This window comes from Notolepis coatsorum (assembly GCF_963971535.1).
Source record: "Notolepis coatsorum genome assembly, chromosome: 10".
NCBI classification, from domain to species: Eukaryota; Metazoa; Chordata; class Actinopteri; order Aulopiformes; family Paralepididae; genus Notolepis; species Notolepis coatsorum.
In genome coordinates this window covers 34937016-34959507 of record NC_140174.1, presented here as the reverse complement: position 1 = coordinate 34959507, position 22492 = coordinate 34937016, and the positions used below count along the sequence as shown (strand labels likewise).

Genomic DNA, 22492 nt, shown 5'->3' with positions numbered 1-22492 from the left:
AACCTCCAACTATAATATTAGTGAATTAAACTATTAAAAATGTTGAGCCCACTGCTCTAGGCTGCATCACAGTCCTCCCTCACAAGACGTCTCTCCAGTCTTACTGTTAGCAATGAGACGAATAGGAGGTGGTTTCTCTACCTTCCTTTTCCATTCTCCTTCCGACTCCAGTCTCCTTTCCAGTCACCTTTCGACTAAACAGGTTTCCATCGAGAGAAATTCCCGGGTTAACGATTGATGTTAAATGTGTGGTGAACGAAGGCACAGGTGTCCGCTGCTGGAAGGTCAGCTGGTGTTTCAGACGGAGGGAAGAGAGAGTGAGAAAGGGAGACGTCACTTTCCTCGAGAGACAAACAGCTACTTGTGAAACACAGACGAACCTCGGTTGGATTAGAAAACCAATATTTTCTTTTATCACCGGGGCCAACCAAAAACTGAATTTAATATCATATGGACCACCGCCGCCGTGGTCGCAGCGGGAGGGCCCAGACGGTGCTCGTCCAGGCTGGAGACCTTGTGGGCAGATTATGGGTAAGCCAACGTATGGTTATTTCTCCGTTTATCGAAAACCAGCCCTTTTTTTCTTCCGTTTCCTCGTCTTTTCCTCAATAACGCACTCAATGTTCGGGCTGGAGCGTGAATGACCGGACTTCATACCCCTCGAACGGCTCTAGTTCGGAACATGTAGCGACTCCAGACAATCTCGGTTTTCACAGTAGCATTTCAAGCAGGGGTTGGACTACTAGATTATGGATTAATACCAGACAGCTGCTTTTAATCTGCCGTGACTCTGGGGTTCCCTGGAGACGGCCAGATTTTATATCAGCAGGGTGTCCCCTTACACTCTAACACACAGTAATCCCTGCTAATACGCTTAATACCACCTTAACAGTCTTCCCCCGCTTACCATGAAATATTGATGCTACCCGCACAGAAGGGAGCCTTTCCGAATCACATTACCCAATGAAAATGAAATTAGGGCCGTTTAGGAAACTTATCTCATCATAGTTATAGGATGTGAGAACATCCAACTCGCGTACAATCGGATTGGCCTGAGGTGGGAAACACATCGCCATCGTCACATGCGGACCCCAGGAAGAATAGTAGTCATCTGGGTGATGACTAATTTCTTGATCCTCCAATCACAGCTGTTGCTTTCCTCTGACAAACAAAGATCCCAATTGACCTCTCTCAAACCCTGCCCTCTTTTTTTAATCCTCCAATCACAACAGTTGCAGTCGAAAGCAACCCTTGTGATTGGAGAATCAAGAAAAGAGGTCGATTGGGATCAGAAAAAACAAAGCAATAGTCATCCAAGACGGAGGGTAGTTGATGGTGTACCTTGCTCGCATCTCAGAAACCTGATCAGTCATCTGCCCCAGGGTCTTGGCCGTGCCCAGGATGTCCCGGCGTTCCTTCCCTGCACACAGTTCCCCGACCTTCCCGGCTTCATCCAGGATCTGCCTGATGGCATGTTCACCGACATCCCCTACTCAACCAAAGCCACCACACACAGACAGAAGAAGTCACCAGGAGGGATGGGGCACGGTTCTTCCAATTGACCTCCATCTCAAACCCCATCCTCTTTCCTTGATCCTCCGATCACAACCGTTGCTGTCCGGAGGAAAGCAAGCAACAGTCGTGATGGGAAGATCAAGAGAGGGTGTGGTTTGAGATCGGTCAATGTTCAAGTATTCAAAATCACATTAGGTATTCGATTATAGCCTGAGGTTTTCGATCGTGTCACCTGTACCGATTTAAAAGATTCGTTTTTTTCTTCCATGTTCAATAAATTGAACAATTCGGATTTGGTTTGCTTACCGGTATTTATTTTACTAATAAATGAAAGAACGGTCGCAATTATGATTGTTTGTTTAGTGAAGGTTTTTTGTATTTATTTACCGATTAACCAGATAGAATATTTATAGAATATGTGAATATTGATAAGCCTTCAAATGCCCATCGCTAGTTACTAGCAGGGATCGATTCCCTTTCAAGTCAATCAATTTAACATGTCGCTGCCGGAACGTCCATTCTCATTAACACATTAATAGGGTTGTATAACACAACCCCCTTTTTCATGCCAAAGGAATTTCAAAAAGAAAATCCACCCCCTGAACTCATTGCATTGAAAGTGAATCGATCTCGACCCTGTGGTCCAGGAGGTGGCGCAGCCACGGGACGATGCTACAGGGGAGCGGCGTGAGATGAAGGCCGAAGGAGCCGAACATCGATTAGATTTTTCGTTACCTGCCGGGGCGTTGGGGTCCCTCAGCCAGTTCTTGGCCTGGGACATTTTGGAGTCGATGAGGCCCAGAGCCCTCTTCATGGCCTCCGTGTCCTTGGGGTTAACGAGAGGGTAGACGGAATGAACAAATGAATAACTTAAAAAGGAGATCAATGCATGCATCCAAACAAACAAAAACGAAAGTAGGAATCAATCGATGCCTTAAGCCACAAGTACCCATGTTCTTTTTATGAATCATGATCTATACATGTTTTTTTTTTTATTTATCATTATTATGTTACGAAATTTCATGTGTGTGGGGGGGATTCCTTTTAAAGTCAGTACTCTAGGGAGCGGTCCATTGTGGCGAGTCAGCTGTGCGTCTGTATCACATCACGTTTAGCAATGGACCAAGTTTAGATATGAGCTGCGTGTGTGACATCATACAAATAGATTCCCGTTGGGACTTGGGATCGTGACTCATGGAAATGAGCTCAGTGTGCGTTTTCTTTTAAAAATTTTATTTTATTTATTATTATCATAAGAGTCCAAGAATGAGGTAACCGAAATGGCAAATATATCATTACGATTGCCGGGGCCAACGCTTTCCTCCGATTGGACAGCGTGGTCCGGGAATACGCCAGACACTAGTCATTACCATCGGTCACAACCGCTGTGAAATTGCTACTATAAAAAGACGCATAGAGTAGAAGCCAAAGTGTTCCAGGGTGCAGCGGCGATGCGAACATCATGACATCTGTCAGGCACATCCATACATGCTGTTTCAATCCCTCTTTTCTTGTTTTCCTATGTCGATAATGGCCGTGTGTCACACCGTGAGAAGCCAAAACAACCGTCTGTTGTATCTCAATCGGGAGAGGATGGAGATACAAGCGTCTCTCCGAGAGCAGCTCCACTTGACAATGAGTGCCGTTCATTTGGGCCAAGTGTGAAGACAAAGCGGGGCTCTGCGGGACGCGTGGCGAGAGCGGAACACAGTGGATGACTGGAGTGGTTTAAGAAAGGGGAACGCCGCCCGTTTTCAGAAATTACACAATGTTCTTCCCGTGACACGGGACAGTTCCATCAGTGTTCGTGAGCGAGCACCACTCCCCCCCTAAAGCTAGGAATCAAGAGACAGAGAGAGAAGAGAGAGAGAGCGAGAGAGAGCGAGAGAGAGAGAGAGAGAGAGAGAGAGAGAGAGCACCCTCCGATCGGTGATGTCACTGGGATGTCAAATCTGGGGCTCCGTCGGGGCTCTGACTTTACAAGGCCAGAAGATTACTGCGTGAACTCTTACACCAAAATGATGTTCACATTCAAGCATAGCTAGAAAATCTGAACCAGGATTAAAAACCCCTTCGGGTCCGCGCAAACGCAAAATTCTTTATGGCCCCGTAAAGTCAGAGCCCCATTCATTATGCCAGATTTTACATCTCAGTTACATCACCGATTAGAAGGTTCTAGAAGGGGGGGGGGGTTCTCTCTTCTAGCTTTAGGGGAGAGCGTGACGCTGAACTCCCCCAGGGCCACAGGGAGAGAACATGTGTGAACTCTTAAAGGGGCGGTGTATTCTCCTATAAGTGAGCTTGTTTTTCCACGTTACAATAACACGTCATCCACATGACTAACTGCATGATTCCACCCGGTGTGAGTGGAGAGCGGAGGAGCAGGGCCTCTCTCCACACGCCACACGTCGTCAGCATCTCTAGTCAGCAATATGCTAATGTTGACCTATCAAACTGAACAAAAAGGAAGAGACTCTACTGCAGCGGGCAAACAAACGTCTTGTTTGATTGGCCAAATATCTTTGACTGATATTCAAATGTTACATTAAAACTGTGGAGGGGGGGGGGGGGGGGGGTATAATAGTCACGCGCTCTTCTATCCACTTTGTAACATTTATTAATTTCTTCAGTCAATGTCACAAAGTGGCAAGAACAGCGTGACTTTTCCCTCCCTTTTATTCCTGGCTGGAGTGCACCTCGCCTTTTCAAACAGGCCTATTTATATTACAGCTAAACAGAAACTAGTCATCGCCTTGTCAAAGAGACGTACAGCAACAACCACGTTTGTTTGAGCAATTAGGGGACGGTTGACAAACACAACGCTGGGACAATGGAGAAGGGGAAAAAACAGGACGTTAAAAAAAATAAAAATTAAAATTAGTGGAGTTGTGATGTCCCTGTGTACACGTTAGGTCACTGTGCACCATAGCGCTGGCGTACTCAGTAAAACATTGTGGGGACGTCCAGAGTGGCAAAGCTCTGCTTGAGACAGCGTGCAGCTGGTGAGGCGACAGACAGACAAGTCAGGAACGACCTTTAGACCAGTCATATAAAACACACACACACACACACACCCATGACATACTCAAACAGCACGGCAGGACTAGTCATACGGGAGGCCATCATCAGACATAGGATTAGTAATGGGGGATCATGTATGGTGGTGAGAGAGCATAATTAGTACCAATGGAAAAATAAAAATCTGTGAGCAAATGGCATAAATACACAGCATTACGTACAGCAGGTGCTGAGTGACAACTGGAAGTTAGCAAATGACGGAACAAAATCCATGTCATTACTGTTGTGTGTCCTTCCCCTATGATCTGGCATAGAACTAGAATTACAAGCAGTGGGGAGGCGACGTTACAATCGAGTGCGACTCGTCTCGACGTCTCTGCGAAAACGCTGCGTCGGCTTCATCTCGCGCTCCAGACTAGGAAGGAGCCTGCTGCTGCTCCCAGTCAGGGAAACAGGAGAACACTGGCAGGGCCTCGTCACACACGACACCTTAATCAATAGCGCGTGACGATGGATCGGCCAAGCCGAGGGCATCCGATCGATGAGGTTAAACTGACATAGGAGGAGGACACACGGATGTTCATATAATGTTATGTTGTTACATTTGTTTTATTATAATAATAATAAATAAAAGGAAAATAGGGGTCAAAATAAATAAATGTGTTAAACAAACATTGTTAAACAAATGCTTATACCTTAAACTCAGAACTTGCCGGCACATTTCCCCCCCAAAACATCATTCCATCACAACTGCTATGCTAACGGCAACCATTCCACTACAGTAACTGACACGTTGCGGTCTGACCGCTAAACTATTGACAGAAGCACGCACGAGCATCCGCATTGGCACAAGACTCATATGTCAGCACACACATCCACGAGACATGCTGCCGCACAAACCAAGGGGCGAGAGAGAAAGCTTACCTTCTACGGGGGGGGGGGGGGGGGGGGGAGAGAACGAAATGGTAAAAAGAAAGGAAGAACAACATAAAGATAAATATTTCACCAGACACGCATCAACCGAGAACAACAAAAAAGAAAGGCAACAAACGAGGGAGAAAAAGAAGCATAGGAAAGAGTCATTTGGAGAGAGAGAGAGTGAGAGAGAGAGAGAGGAGAGAGGTGCACCATGGGAAAAGGAACCGTCCATGCCGAGCAGAAAAGAAAGATGGGGGTCACAGAGAGGTCATGTGATGAACCGGCTTGATAAAGACACAGAGCCGAAGGTAAGCGATAGGCGTACCTTCTTAAAACGGACAGCAGAACAAATATCGCTACAACAAAAGGCTCCTCCCCTCCCCCCCCCCCCACCCCCCATCATCCAGAAGAAACTAAAAGCACATGACTCATCGAGGAAGTGGAGAGACACCGGATGACAAGTTAATTAGGACCACATTACACAGCCGGCGGGAAGCTCCCAAAGGCATTCTGGGAGCAAATGAGTGTGTGCGAGTGTGTGGGAGCATAGTGTGTAGACGAGACCCGACCTTTGCTCATACAATCACCGCTTTCCACTTTGATGAGTCTAGATGGCAACAGCAACACGCGTTTTAACGCAGGAGTGAATTAACTGGCAAAGCAAAGGTCTCCTCCCTCCTCATTTGGAAAATAACTCTCTCTGTGTGTGTGTGTGTGTGTGTGTGTGTGTGTGTGTGTGTGCGTGCGTGCGTGTGTGTGCGTGTGTGCCCAGGCGTCGTGCTACAGCGTTACTGCAGGTACCTTGTTGGCCCAGGCGTCCTCGTCCCAGGACGTGAGCTGCAGCACTCGGATGATCTCATTGATCTCGGCGCTCATCTTCTCGAAGGTGAAGTTACGGTTCTTCAGGGCCTCCTCCACGCCCTGGCTGCCGGACGTCTTGGTCGTCACGAAGATCTTGATACCTAAAAAAAACAAAAAACAAAAAAAAGGGAAATGACATGAGAAGAGTGGCTAGTGTTGTTGATATGGTAGACAGGAATTGAAACCAGTGTTGTAGTACTTGACTGACCCGGACTGAATCAGTCTAGGACTCTGAACTCGACTTGGAGTTGAGCACTGATGACTCAAACTCGAGCATTGACTGCATTCGGACTTGGAAGAGTTGGACTTGTTAATTGATAGAATTTTACGCTTTCTTTTGTGTAATCATTGGCATAAGATATTGATGGCTAGTGCATTTGTTTGGCTATTGTGTCACAAAGTAAATAAGACTCCCTTTGAAATGGTGACCGCTGTGTCATTTATGTTTAATGTAGACCTTTTTTTCTTTATTTGTATGTCAGCTCTTTGACTGCCAGAGTGGAGTGGACTCAATCTTGATGACTTGGACTCGACTCAGGCTCTTTGGTGACTCGAACACTGGAGACTTGAGACTCGACCTTGAGATTTAGTGACTCGACTAGAACACGGATTGAAACATACCGTTTTCACCCCCCCCCCCCATCACCACCACCACGACGCAGACTTGAATTATACTGTGCCGAGTCAAAATCGACGCACCTCTCCGACAGCTATGAAGACAGCAGACGGCGCAGTGCAGCCGAGGTCAGCAGCTTTCAGCCGAGCCGTGTGAATAACATGCCACTGTCTGACCCTGATGCGAGGCAAAACAATCCCATTCCCTACACGGTACGCACAGAATACTAGTAACACTGTAGCGTGTCTATGGTAGAACCACAGGAATACTAAATAGTGAATCACTGTACACAGTATTTGCTGTGATGAGAAAAGGCCACAGGACTACTATGAATCCCTGCGGTATTTCTGTGGTAAATCTCTAATAGTGCGTAAAACACAGGAATACCATGACTGGGTTTACTAATACAAGTAATTATTTTTTTTATTGTTTTACTACCGTTCAATTTCCTATGGGATCCCACTGAAAAGACTAAGAGGGAGAAAGCGGTTACCGGAGATGAGAACGGGCAGCAGCTCCTTCACGGTGTTCATGGAGTTGACCAGCATCACCCGGTGCTCCTGGTGAGTCAGCTCCTGCTGTCGCTCGTCTATCATCTTCGCCATCTTCGTCATCCCTGCACGCCGGGGAGAGCAGACCCAAAGAGAAGAGCTTAGTGTTACGTTCATCTCTGGAATGTTATGACTTGTTGGGAGGATATAGGCTAGACGCAACATATTAAGTGTTGGCAAATCGTTTTTCGTGGTGTTTGTTTTAACATGCTTGGAGTACCAGACGGGTGGTGTTTCTACCGCTTCGGGCCACCGAAAGTTAAGTTTTTTTTCCCAATCGCAGAACCGTATACTTCATAGACTTTAGCTTTCCAATGATCATATTGACATCGTTATTATTACGTGGCAAACCCCACCCTTCTGGAACTCCAAGCGTGTTAAAACTAACACCAACTATTGGCAGAATTATTGGCAAACACTCCTTGACCCAGGTGGCAGCAGTGGACTGACCTGGTCCCAGGTTCTTTGTGTACGTGATCAAGTCCTTCATGCCCTCCACCACCTCAGCTACAGTCAGGTACTCCAGGATGCCTTTACACACCCTGATGATCTTACGAACCTATAGAATAGAATAGAATAGAATAGAATAGAATAGAATAGAATAGAATAGAATAGAATAGAATAGAAATACTTTATTGATCCCGAGGGACATTCAGCACTACATATCACTCACAATAAACATTGGTAGTCAAAAATCTAAAATAAGAATTTAAAAACAGTCAAGGATATACATTCTAAAATATGTGTATATACATTCTAAAATGTACAGTAAAAATGTAAAAGGTAGATGTAAAATGTCCAGGAAGATATGCAAGAGTTTATACTTTTACTCTGTGCTCAGTGAGGCAGTGAAACACAGTGATGGCTGTTGGAATGAAGGACTTCCTGTGACATTCAGTGTTGCATCTTGGGAGTCTGAGTCTAACACTGAACGTGCTCCTTCTATCGGCCAAGTCCATGGTGCCCCCACCACGTTACTGGCTTTCCTGACCAGCTTTTCCAGCTGTTCGCATCATATATAAATGGCAAGAACCAATGAAACAACAATGTTTTTGTTTAATTCACAGGGGGGGGGGGGGGGGGGGGGACATGATTAGGGGCAGATATTGAATCTATATTGAATAGGTTGACCCGCCGGGACCCTGAAACCGGCGCCGTCGAGCCTAATCGAGTTCATATCTAATCCAAATCAGAATCCAATTTTGGACCTTGTGAATCTAAATGGTCTCATCATTACCGATGCCCGGCCCCCAACATGAATATGCGAAAGAAAAGAAGAAAAAAAACATCCTGTTTCGTCACCTCGTCACCTCACAGAAGCTGTAATTAAGCCTGTGATAATGCCGGCTACTGACATTCCAGTCCCTTTTGTCCCACCTCTCTGACCTCCAGCTGCGTGTGTAGCTGCTCCCAGTGCTCCACCCACTACCACCGCCGCTCCGAGCCGCTCTGACCTGCATGGGCAAACAGCCCGTCAGCGGCTGACTGATGACATCCCGTTATGTCCCGCTGACTGCTGCAGACAAGCACCCGGCACGCCTGCTGTCCCGCTCGCTGAGAGCTGCTACTATTCTACTCCCCCTCCCCATCCGTCAGGGGAGGGAGAGAGGGACGGGTCCTGATAGATGGTGCCGCTGCCTGGTTCAGGGACGCCGGGAGGTGTGTGGCAGGAATACTGAGAAGGGGCCGTCGGTTCACTGAGGCTTTTGCACAGGAGATAATCTACAGTATATTACCTTTACCGAAAAGGTTGATGTTTCCTGGACATCAGCCAATATAGATGGTTTCAGTGGGATGTTGATGTGTTGCTAGGAAACAGCTGGACTAAATGTTTATTCGCTGTTTATTACCTGCAGTGTTTGCTAATATCAACAGCTGAGAGGAAATCAAATGTAGTCCATTCTGGAATGCTGGTTTGTGTTTTAATTTTTTCTACTTTTTTTTTTTTTTATTAATCCCCTTGGGGAAATTCGTCCTCTGCATTTGACCCATCTTAATTATTTAGGAGCAGTGGGCAGCCACACAGTCCAGTGCCTGGGGACCAACTCCAGTTGCAATGCCAGTACCTTGTGTCAAGGGCAACGGCAGAAGTATGCACCTAGCATGCATGTCTTTTAATGGTGTGGGAGGAAACCGGAGCACCCAGAGGAAACCCACACAAACATGGAGCGAAAATGCTAACTCCACACAGAAAGGCCCCCTGCTGGGGTTTGAACCGAGGACCTTCCTGCTGTGAGGCACCAGTGGTAACCACTGCGCTACTGCATCACTTTTCTTCTCCTTATCAAGGTGAAACCATCTAAAAAAAAATAATAATAAATGTATCCACTTTTTAATCCCCATTTCTATTTTTCTCCCATCCCAATTGCGTATTTCCAATTCTTCCCTCCCCTGTCTTGAACGTTGCTAGACTATGCCTCCCACTGGTCGGCTGTAGTGAGGATAGAAGCCTTGCATCATGTGTCCCCTCCGGTACACGAGGAGGCAGCCTGTCGCATCTTTTCACCGCAGCAGCTCGAACTCTCAGTGGCGAGGAGTAACGCGTGGGAGGCTCACGCTGCCCCCCGATACTTCCTGTTTCCGCCGCACCGGCGTCACCCAACCGACCTGTAGGAGTCGCTGTCCACAACGTCCAATCCCCACCCACCGGCTTTCCCACCCTCTAACACTGCCAATTGTGTTAGTATGAACGACCGGCCAAGCCGGTAGCAACGCAGAGAGCTGGGCTCGATACCAGCATCTCCTGCTTTAGTGGCGAGCGCCTTGCCCACTGCGCCACTCAGCCGCCTCATCTAAAACATTTTTAAATGGTGCATATATATAGCGCTTTCACCCATTCACTCACACACCGACAGCGGAGGTGACCATGCAAGGTGCCAACCTGCACATTGGGAGCAATTAGGGGTCAAGTGTCTTGCTCAAGGACACTTCGACACGCTGCCGGGAGGAGCGGGATTCAAACCGACTACCAGAAGATTGCTCTACCTCCTGAGCCACTGTCGCCCCCTGAAATGTCCTTCAGTGATATGCAGCCTTTGAGAGACTCCTCCCCTGTTCCGTTACGGGCACCGTCCCAGCAAGCCTACCTCGGCCTCATCGAAGGTCAGGAGCAGGTCAGAGGTTCCAGAGAGGATTCCCCGGGAGCCATCGATGAGGTAATCGCGAGCGGGGACAGAGTAGGGGTCGGCCTTCAGCATGGACGCGGCCTGGACCAGCTTAGTGCAGGCAGTCTCCACCCTGTGGAAGGAATACATGAATTAAATCAACCAGCACAATATAAGCAGATACTGCAAAAAATAAACAAGTCATGCTGATGAGGAGCAGTCCCCCAAAAGCCAGGTGGACATTATGCGCGTGATCAGCCAATTCCCCCGAAGTCATTGAGCATAATTCACACGACAGCTTTCAAAAAACACAATTTCCTTTTCTTCCTCTTCATATTATGCGCCGAAGCTCGTTTTAATGCGAATACTACGAAGCAAAGCAGCGAGGACGAATCCAACAGGAACCGAGGCAGGACCGTTGCACTGCGCTCTCCACGGTAACAGACATTATGTTCCATAGATGTTCTCCGTAGCGCGGTGGGAGAGAGAGAGAGAGAGAGCAAACATGAAAAGAGCAAAAGTGTGCAGACTTGATGCTTGGGACTCTCAGCCTAGATACAGCACCGCCTGCATATCAATACCGGGGGCATTGCACACAGAAACAGGCAACAAGCCAAGAGATCCGACACATGTTCCAATGGACCTGTCTCAAACCCTGCCCTCTTTTCTTGATCCTCCAATCACAACTGTCGCTTACCTCGGACAAACCAAGTTTGTCCGAGGTAAGCGACAGTTGTGATTGGAGGATCAAGAAAAGAGGGCAGGGTTTGAGACAGGTCCATTCCCACAGAGTGCCGGCTTCCTACGCTGGCCTCCGGGCCGAGGTGTTCTTCTGCTTAATAAGAGGAATATCATTGATTGATTGATTGAAAACTTTATTAACAGATTGCAGAATGGGTACAATACAGTACAGCTCAATACACACAATTGTTAAGGGGATGCAGACCAGAGAAAGACTTTCGTCTTGTTTCCACCAGGGTCCCCCATTTTCAATTCATCAGGATGTTCCACATGCTAAAAGCACAGACTGGGAGACCTGAGAAGGTGAAGAGGGCCCGACAAGAGGAACTCTGTTTCCGTTCTTGTAAAAAAGGCTCTTGAAGGTTATGGGCTAATGTATGTGCATATTATTAAGGGTATTATAAAGAGTTATTTATGTGTACGTGTGTGTGTGTGTGTGTGTGTGTGTGTGTGTGTGTACTGCGTATGTGTGTGTGTACACGTGCGGCGTGTGATATATGTGTATATCCGGGGTGTGCTCACTCGCACGCAGATGGAGGCGGGCCAGCAGTGTCCTTCAGCGTGCGCTACCAGAGAGACACCGTGCGTTAACACCGGACCCCCTCGCCCACTATATTTAGTGACGGGAGACGCATTCCAGCGCCACGGCTGATGGATGACGACAGGGTGACGATGTGACTTCAAGGCGCCAAATGCGTTAAGCCTGATCTGACCTATTGCCTGCCAACGTGTTTCATCCCTGACCTTAGTCGGGTTGCCAGGTCCCGCTGCCAACCCCAACTTCGTACTGTAGTCATTCGTTTAATAAGGGTGAAAGGGGGAGGGGGAGGAGGGGAGGTTGTGTAGCCAACAGCTGGGCGCAAGTTAATGAGAGCACTTAAAGAGATCTTAAAAATATTTAATTAAGCGGTTTGAAGTCGACGACCGGCGAGGGGAAGAGAGAGAGCGGAATCATCGATTGAATCTCCATGTCTGTTCTTATCTTTTTTGCTACTGTAGGCCAAGCCGATAAGCTATCATAACATCTCTTCACAGGGGAGGGGGGGGGGGGGGGGGGGTGCGTAGTGTTGATATCAGTGTGGAGGATCTTGTGGATGTTGGTGTACGAGTCCCAGGCCTTGGGTTTCTCCATTAGAGTAAAACATAGCTCTGCCCCGGGCAGAGACTGTCCCACTAGTGTTCATGTTACAGCAGGGCAGAGGCACTTAACATGCCATGTCTGACCTTTGCCTTGGTACAAACAGCCATTACTGAAACAAACAGAGAGACAGAGAGACAGACAGACAGACAGAGCCAAAGAAAGGCTGGTGGGTGGCACATTCAGAACATGATCATTTAAATCGAACGCACAAATTGATATAGGTGGTTTCAACCAGACAACAAAAATAAAACGTTAACCAGCATTCAGCACCATAAACAAGGTGGCCTGTTGGGATGTTAGATCCTAATGTGAAAAACTGTGATTTTATATGTCTGCACTTCATGTGCTCATTTTATGCCTGTCTTTTTTCTGTTGCAGTTCTGTATGAAAGGTGCGATACAAATAAAGTTTTATTATTATTATTATTATTCTAGAGTGGATACCAATTGATTTCCTGACAGCTGTAGATATGAGCAAACAACAGGAAATAAAAATCAAGTCTTCGCCATTTCCAAGCAACACGTCGAAACATCCCACTGAAACAGTCTTTCAATCAACAAAATGACAGTGTTGGATCAGTCTTCTTCTTCTACTTACTTGATGAACGCCGGTGGCATGTCCCTTTTCATGATCTGATCCTCTGTGGTCTGGACGGTGTCTTTCCCCACCTATGACACAAACACAAGGACACATTGATCAATCAAACTGTTTTGAATTGTGTATGATATGATGTAAAGGAAGACTAGGTCTCTATTAAAACATAGGTGTCCAGCGGGTATAGTAGTTAAAACCCCACTACAGGGCCTTCATTACTGTGTCTCACCTACTCTGTTTCCCTCTCAACCTACAGTCTCAATAACCAAAACATACTAAAAGGAGAGGGGACTACCCGTTCTTCTAGTTAAAAAGGGAATAAGAGCTTATTCTTGATTAAAGAGACTATGAGAGAAGAGAATGTGGAAGTTGGTTATTTTTCTACATTAGACACATTGTCACATTGTGGGGAAAGGATTCCATATTCCTTCAGTTTATCTTAAATAGCATGTCATCATTATTAGCAGAAAGAAACTTGTATGTGTCTTTAATTAAATATATTTTTTAAATTAAGTCTAAACATTCCTTCAAGTTATTCACTTAAAAGGTCCCCCGTCTTATAAATGGCCTTTTCCAGTGTTTAGCATTGTTTTATAGCAATGGGGGTTTGTATCAATGGGGTCTGTGTCTCAAATTCTCATTTTGGCAGATTGCTCCAATTCAGTTGAGACAAGATCCTCCCCCACTGAACTAAGCCATTCTGAATTTCGCGTACCTGTGACGTCCAAGAATTCTCATCTGCATAGCGCACACTCAACCATTCGCTCAACAACAGAGTGGAAATACTGACACTACCTCAAACGGGTTGACGTGGCGCGTGTGCCGACAGAGAGAGCAGAGAACGAGCGAGCGAGAGAGAGGGAGACGGAACATTTTACACACTCCCGATTGCGCGTGTGGGGAAACACACACGCAGCCGGGAGACAGACTGTGACGAGAGAGAGAGAGAGAGAGAGAGAGAGAGAGAGGACACAGAGCATCTTACACACACACTCCCGACTGCGCGCGTGCGGGGAAACACACACACGCAGTCGGGACACAGACCGTGACGAGCGAGCGATAGGGGAAGAGAGAGAGAGAGAGACAGAGACACGGAGCACCCCACACACACTCCCGACCGCGTGTAGCTTATTGCCAGCGGAAGAGTGCAAGAATGCTTCCGCATTCGTCACCGCACGCCAGTACGGTAATGCGCCTTTCCTTTCGCCCCGCTCAGACAAATGCATGTAGTACATTGCAACACAACGCAGCATTTCCGCGTACATTGCAACGAATCACTTGGAGTTTGAAAGTGATATCAGAAGAAACTACTCAACCTCGGCTGTCTTTAACTATGAGTGAACACAACGCATTGTAACGTTAACGCAGCTGTCAACTGTACTTTACTATGGAATATACATGTATATTATCGCGACGCGTCGTCACAGACTAAACAGTGTTCTGGATTTTCCTACAATGGATTATTGATTGTAAATTGAACCCTTGCACTGAAGAACCATTATGAATCTGTGTTAGAAAATGTTTTGGATCTAAATCACTTGGAGTTTGAAAGTGATATCAGAAGAAACTACTCAACCTCGGCTGTCTTTAACTATGAGTGAACACAACACATTGTAACGTTAACGCAGCTGTCAACTGTATTTATCTAAACATGGTAAGTTAGAGTGCTGTGTTCACTCATAGTTAAATACAGTAGAGGTTGAGTACTTCATTATCTAAAGATGGTAAGTTAGAGTGTTGTGTTCAGTCAGACAGTAGACAAGTAGAGGTTGAGTACTTTATTATCTAAACATGGTAAGTTAGAGTGTTGTGTTCACTCATAGTTAAATACAGTAGAGGTTGAGTACTTCATTATCTAAACATGGTAAGTTAGAGTGTTGTGTTCACTCATAGTTAAATACAGTAGAGGTTGAGTACTTCATTATCTAAACATGGTAAGTTAGAGTGTTGTGTTCACTCATAGTTAAAGACAGCCGAGGTTGAGTAGTTTCTTCTGATATCACTTTCAAACTCCAAGTGATTTAGATCCAAAACATGTTCTAACACAGATTCATAATGGTTCTTCAGTGCAAGGGTTCAATTTACAATCAATAATCCATTGTAGGAAAATCCAGAACACTGTTTAGTCTGTGACGACGCGTCGCGATATAATATACATGTATATTCCATAGTTGTGTTCACTCATAGTTAAAGACAGCCGAGGTTGAGTAGTTTCTTCTGATATCACTTTCAAACTCCAAGTGATTCGTTGCAATGTACGCGGAAATGCTGCGTTGTGTTGCAATGTACTACATGCATTTGTCTGAGCGGGGCGAAAGGAAAGGCGCATTACCGTACTGGCGTGCGGTGACGAATGCGGAAGCATTCTTGCACTCTTCCGCTGGCAATAAGCTACACGCCTCCCGACCGCGCGCGGGGAAACACACACGCAGTCGGGAGCGCGCGCAAAACGCTCCACATCCCTCCCTCTCCCCCTCTCGCTCTCCGCTCTCTCCCCGTCTGCACTCGCGTCACATCAACCTGTTGCAAAATATCATAGTGCACACGCACACTCCCACGCGTATTGCGATCCGTGCAATAATATTCACAGCCTCACAGGGGTATATTGTCATTTGAAACAAGTTACCAATGCATTGTCCCATGGGATTATGCCCCCCGGCGGCGAAATTAATTAGTATCCCCCTCTATCTCTCTATGTCTCTCTCTGTCTGCCAGTGCAGACTGTGGGTGACTGTCACTCAAAGCGCTTTGCGAGTATGGGCGGAGCCCAGCCCAAAACAGCTTGAAATCTTGAAGTGGAAAAATGCTGCTTTAGGTCGCTTTCACATATAGTTTGGCGGACTCTGCGAAGCAGCCCAGCCCAGCGCACACACATACACCACATTATTCTGCGAAGCAGCCCAGCCCAGCGCACACACATACACCACATTCTGTGAAGCAGCCCAGCGCACACACATACACCACATTATTTTGCGAAGCAGCCCAGCGCACACACATACGTCACCACATTATTCCCCGGAGCAGTCCAGCGCACACACATTACATTATTCTCATATATTGCTGAAATGCTGACTTTAAATTTTTTTTTTATTTGTATCTCTCTTTCTCAGATTTTTCTCTGTTTTCTCCCCGTCCCAATTTAGTCGTTGGGCCAATTCCCCCCCTCCCCTACCTGGTTGTTGTGCGCATGTTCTCCTACTGGTCGGTACAAGGGAACCCTGAAGTATCTGCACGCTTCCTCCGACACGTGCGGCGACAGCCAGTGGCTCTCTTCTCACCTGGCAGCGAGGGCTCTCATTGGTGAAGTGTAACGCGTGGGAGGTCACGCTGCCTTCCTCAAGTCCTGCCTCCGCTGAGCAAGCGCCCAGACCTGACCTGTAGGCGTGCTGTCCACAACGCCAGTTTCCCACCCACGGCTTCCCTCCCCCTAACCCAGCCAAACGAGTTAGTATAGCGATCAGCCCAAGCCAAGACAATGCTGACTCCGGGAGTCGAGACCGCAGCCTCTTGCATTGGTGATGAGCGCAATCTCCGCTACGCCACCTGACTGCTAGTTTTTTTAACTTTGATGTGACATTGTTTGATTGAAGCTCATTGCCATCATTCTCTCGCTAAACAACTTGTACACCTCATTGTTTTTGTGAGTGCAGGGTTTCCCATCAATTACTTGCTATTTTTTTTAATATAAAGTTTGCCAATAGGGATGTATCAGTAGTATTGGCAGTGGTAGTAGTCGTAATAGTAATCCACTATATTTTTTTTATTTTCTAAAAAATAAACCAGTTGAACACAGGCAACCACTTTTGCTTAATTTCTTTGATGGCTCAAATGTATGCTCTAGTCCAGTGGTTCCCAAACCTCTCCTCGAGACACCCCAGCCGTTCCATGTATTTGTTAAATTCCACCACCACCAGCACACCTGATTCAATTAATAAAGGGCTAGTTAAGTTGAATCAGGTGTGCTGGTGGTGGAATTTAACAAATACATTGAACGGCTGGGGTGCTTCGAGGAGAGGATTGGGAAGCACTAGTCTAGTAGATTTTGTGTTTTGAGCACAAAGTTCATCTCTAGCCTCTTTATTTTGCTCTCAAAGTGCACCAGATTGATTCATTTAACTTTAAAATGTACACAAAAAAAATTCGGGGGGCCATGCCCCCGGACCCCCCTAGAGGGTCGGAGGTTCACCCCCCATAGTCTCTGAAAATCCTGTGGGAAACACTGGAGAGATCACAAGCAGCTGTTTAATTAGCGCGTCTGACCATATTTCTATCCTCATTCGCCCACGTCTGTCCACGAGACATGTTCCACGCGTGCTTGTTTTGCAGTGTACGCGCCGCAGTGTTTGTTTTGTTTCCTTCTCCCCAAGATGCACAGTTTATCGGGTCACTTCCTCTATTTGGTCTTGCGTTTGGTCCGATGTGCATTCACACCACAAAAGTACGCACCAGGGTTCACTTGGAAGCAAACCGAGACCTACGTTTTCAGGCGGACCAGAGTTAGCTTTTTTGGTCCGCACCAGAGTTCGACTGAGCTTTCACACCACCCCAAACCAAGCGGACTATCAGAGTAAACGAACTCTGGTGCGTTTAAAGCGGACCAAACAGCTCTGGTGTGAATGCAACCTTAGAGTACTTGATTAGAAATACAAAACAATGAATTCTTTGGGGGGAAAAAACATACAGATGTGTTCCATAGACTCACAGGAATGGGACCTTTAAGGCAGTGATTCCCAACCTGGGGGTCCGCCAGGGGGCGCAGGGGGTCCGCCAGACCACAGATGAGGTCTTTTTTTATTTTTTTTTTTTATTCCTTTTTTTATTTTATTTTTTCAGATAAATATTTAATTAGCATGAATAGTCTCTCCACTACAATAAAAAATAAAGATAAATAAATAAACATCTAGACATGATTTTTGAACGTTAACAGTAGGCTACCGAGTAGCCGCTAAAACGCGAATCAGTTGACTGTATCACTTTCCGTAGCTAGCCTAGCACGCTAGTTAACTTTCTCGGCTCGTCTGCAGTCAGCCGCCAGAGGCGAAAATGTGTGACCAACGAAAAGGAGATGACGGCAGCTCATCTGCAAAAAAAGTTAGGACCTACAGCAATCGCGAAAATTACATCACCATGGGCTTCACTGAGGGACCAGACAAACTACCTGAGTGTGTGATTTGTGGAGAAAAGTTGGCAAACTCGAGCCTGAAGCTCAGCAAGCTGAAGAGACATCAGGCGTCTAAGCACCCAGAAACCGTTGGGAAGGATCCAGACTTTTTTCGGAGGAAAGAACAGTCTCTCAAGGCGAACAAGCCCGTTGATGTTAGAGTAGCGTGGAGCAGGGGTGGCAGTGATTTACAGAAGGCTACCGAAGCCTCCTTTGAGTGTTCGCTTTTAATTGCAAAAGCAAAGAAACCGCACAATATTGGCGAGCAGCTCATCAAACCAGCCTGCATCAAAATGGTTTAGAAACTGTGCGGCCCACAGGTGGCGGATAAACTAAAATCAGTACCACTCTCGAACAATGTAGTGAAAGACCGAATTGATAAGATGTCAAGTGATTGCGAGCAGCAGCTGTCAGAAAAGCTTAGAAAGGGTCCATTTGCCATACAACTTGATGAAACTACAACTGTCGCAGACGAGGCTGTGCTCATCGTTTATGTGCAGTATATCGAAAATGAGGATATGAAGCAGGACATTCTCATGTCAGTCAACCTTACTACCACCACTCGAGGTGAGGATATTTTTACTGCAGTGGATTCTTACTTCATTCAACATAAATGTAAACCGTTCACCATTAGGGCCTGATTTGAGAGGATGAATACAGGATTTGAATATTGGCCAACATTTTGAAATACATATGATAAGATGAGATTTGTTGATTGAAGGCACAAGTCAAAGAAGCATAGTGGGTCTAATTATGATGCATATGCCTGTGTATAAGCAGTTTGTTATTAAAATGACAAAAAATAGTATTTTATGGTATTTTATTAGGAGGGGGGGTCCAGGAATTTCATCAGAGATGTTTGGGGGTCCCTGGGGGAAAAAAGGTTGGGAACCCCTGCTTTAAGGGATATTTCACAAATCAGCAGTGTTACCTCTAAAGTCATCGAAAGTCATTCACTTCCATTCAATTTGGGGATCTAGTCTAAATATCATACTTCTGAAGTATAAGCGGACGACAGGGACAGCAGTGGTCACTAGCTTACTTAAAGTCTGTGACTTTAGACTGAGGTAAGACTGCTGAAACTTGACGAAAGGTTCTACTAAAATGACATATCCCTTTGGGAAAGGTCTCTAATCCACACCGGGTGTCTTGGACCCGCGTTCTCCTTGTCGAAGACCGTGATCCCGGTCACCGAAGAGCACCAGCAGTACTAGTGGTAGTGGCTGGTTACTAGAGAGAGACACGCCCCGAGAAGTGCTCCTCACTTCAGCACTTTTATTTGATTCCCTTAAGTTCTCATAGGGGGGGAGAAACGTACACAGTCGTGTCTTTGACTGTGTGGTTTCTTAGTAACACGTCTTGTTGTTAGTCATTCCGCAGGGCGATGAGCCATTGTCTCAACAAGGAGGCTTCTGGAGGAGAGCCAGACACAGTGCAGCTATAATGTAGAAAGCAGCTGAACGCCCTCTCTCTCTCTTTCCTAACGGCCAGGATGACTCATCTCTCCCCCCTCCATGATCTCAGCACTATGGGGACACATAACCCCCCCCCCCCCCAGAGGACTGACATGGGGGTGATGATAACAACCGTTCGTTCAGGACTGCAATCGGATGGTTCAAATGGGTCAAGTTACAGAATACTAATATCTTGGCATCTGGCTTGATGAGAAATTTACATTTAAATACTCTTGCCAGTCGATTTGCGGGGAAAAAAGGCTTCTTGTACAGGAACAGAATGAGCTTGCCAATGATTAGCAGAAAGAGGGTCGTTGAAGCGTTTATTTTTTTTATGTCCGTTCTGAATTATGGAGATATGATTTATAGAAGTGCTCCTCCTTCCACTCTTAAACCTCTAGACACGGTCTGTCATTCTGCTCTCAAGATTGACTACTGGTGATAAATATGGTATTCACCACTGCATCCTGATCAAGTGGGTTGGCCGTCTCTGGCAAAGAGGCTAAATAAACATTGGTATCTGTTTATCTTTAAGGCCATTGCTGGAAAATTACCACTTCATATCACAGTGTTGCTAGATTAGCAGTGGACCCTATCAGACACACTCCGATGACTGGCTTATGCTTAAAGGAACACGCCAACATTTTGGGAAATTAGCTTACCATCTTCTCCAGAGAGAGACAAGAAGATAGATATCATACCAGTTTCCTCTCTGTGCGCTCTGTAGAAAGCCATCTATCTTCTTGTCTCTCTCTGTGGAGAAGACGACATTTCCCAAAATGTTGGCGTGTTCTTTTAAGGTCCCCAGAGTGCAGAGTACTGAGCTTGGAAAGTCAGCCTCTTGTTTTAATGACCCGGCTTCTTGGAATGATATTCAGCTCACACTATAAATCAATACCCAACTATCCTTTAAAAACATGATCACAAATCTCTCCGCTTCAGTTTGTAACTGTTTTTTAAATTTTGATCTTTCTTTTTTCCATCTGTGCTTTTGTTCTATTCATTCAACATCTAAATCATTCATCTTTCAATATGCTTGAATCTCGACAGCACAGTCAGTTTTTTTATGTAAGCTCGGCATCCTTGTAAATGAGGGCCACCGTCAACGATCCCCCCCCCCCCCCCCCCCCGAGATCTAAATAAAGGTTTGAATTGAATTGAACCGAATTGCACCACGTCGCTCGCTGCTTGTGCGGTGGATTTGAACCACTGCTCTTTTCTCTGGGCAAGTCTATGCCTATATGGACGTCACGACGGTGATGATTATAAATGGTGATTATGCCAGAGATTACCTCACTCTCCCTCATTACATACTGTATACATAATTCAGCACACTGGGTCATATTCAGCGAGTGTTGACATGTTCTACATAGTGTGACTTGGTTACAAAAACACGACCATGGCGTTCTCTGAACAGCGCCGCTAGTGAAATCCAAGGTCACAGAAATATATAGGCCACTAGAAGATAGTGTCTGGTTCACTTGCAAACCATACGAATAAAAACAGACCCCAGGAGGAAAGCACAATTCTATTATTCCTAGGAGGAAAGCACAAGTCTATGATTCCTAGGAGGAAAGCACAATTCTATTATTCCTGATACAGAGTCTGGTTGTTGTCGGGACATTCCAGGAGAAGTGGCCAGCGCGTCCAAAACTGGATGCAGTAGCGGAGCGCCATTCCAGACAGCTGACGCGGAGGCCTGTTACGGGCCAGGCCAAGACCAGACGGTACATCTCCTTGCTCTATTTCCATTGGACCAGAGGTACACTCTCTCCGGGGGGCGACTGCCTGGGTTGTTGTAAATTAAGAGCCAAAAGGTCGTGCCAGGCTAAAACCGGAGCTTTACAGAGAGAGGCTGCCCATCTCTCGGAGCGGATGGCAACCTGCTACATGCCGTCCTGACATTCTATCCCCAAGTGATTGTGAACAAAAGCCAAAAACAACAGACTAAAAGTGTTCCCGTCTCGTTCGGCTAAAGGGCACACTGCTGGGGCCAGGGAATGGAGGACACAGAGAAACAAGTATACAGAGGTGTGGGGGGGGGGGGGGGGTACATAACGCTACAGAAGACAGGCCTAGTAGCTTAACACTAAGAAAGTAAACAGGGCTGATCTGAATATATAAGAGTCCAAACAAGCTGCCGCGAAGTTCACTTGTCTGTACTACAGGGAACAAAATAAGCACCCGCCAATTGCGCCAAACGCCAATGGCGTGTAGATTTCCTTTTTGGCTGGTAAATTACGATGCTACTCAGCCACTCTGGCGTGTAAAAAAATTGGGAGCCATATGAGCATATTAGAGTATTATATCAGGGCTATACAGTGCAAGCATTTCACTCGCATTTGCCTCAAAAAATTGATTTGTGCAAACCGGAAAAATCATTTAGGAGCACAGTGTGCGAGTAATATAGTCTTTCGTAGTGGACGTGTCAACTGCGCAATTGTAATTTCATAATATACACAGAGCAGCGTGGATCAGCTCTGTAACAACTCATCTCGAGTCACGCTGCTTCTATATGCAACGAAAACTCTGCGAGCAGCAGTTCCAATTGTCTAACAAGCTTTGCATCCTCGCCAGTCCGCTGTATACCCACGTCGCGCTAAAAACCTTAACTACTGTAATAGTATCTGCTAACTGAGTACTCCAACTAAGCTAACCTGCTAACGCTAACTACTTCTAACGCTAATCACTGGGGAGGCTCAGAGGCATAGTGAGGGAAAGAGGGGCTGAGAATCTCTGTCTCTCTCCGTCTATCTCTGTGTGTGTGCGTGTGTGTCTCGCTCTCTCTCTCTCTCTCTCTCTCTCCTGAACCTATTCC

At 46.3% G+C, this 22492-nt stretch overlaps 1 protein-coding gene across 1 annotated transcript in view; it reads right to left on the bottom strand.

The window, feature by feature from the left end:
- vclb (vinculin b) overlaps positions 1 to 22492 on the bottom strand; it is a 63319-nt gene that overhangs the window by 19382 nt on the left and 21445 nt on the right. The window contains exons 2-8 of the mRNA XM_084322445.1: positions 13063 to 13133; positions 10566 to 10716; positions 7930 to 8038; positions 7422 to 7544; positions 6253 to 6413; positions 2251 to 2341; positions 1342 to 1489 (exon numbers count right to left, since the gene is read on the bottom strand). Of these exons, the coding sequence (XP_084178571.1) occupies positions 1342 to 1489; positions 2251 to 2341; positions 6253 to 6413; positions 7422 to 7544; positions 7930 to 8038; positions 10566 to 10716; positions 13063 to 13133 (854 nt within the window). The remainder of the gene's footprint in view (positions 1 to 1341; positions 1490 to 2250; positions 2342 to 6252; positions 6414 to 7421; positions 7545 to 7929; positions 8039 to 10565; positions 10717 to 13062; positions 13134 to 22492) is intronic.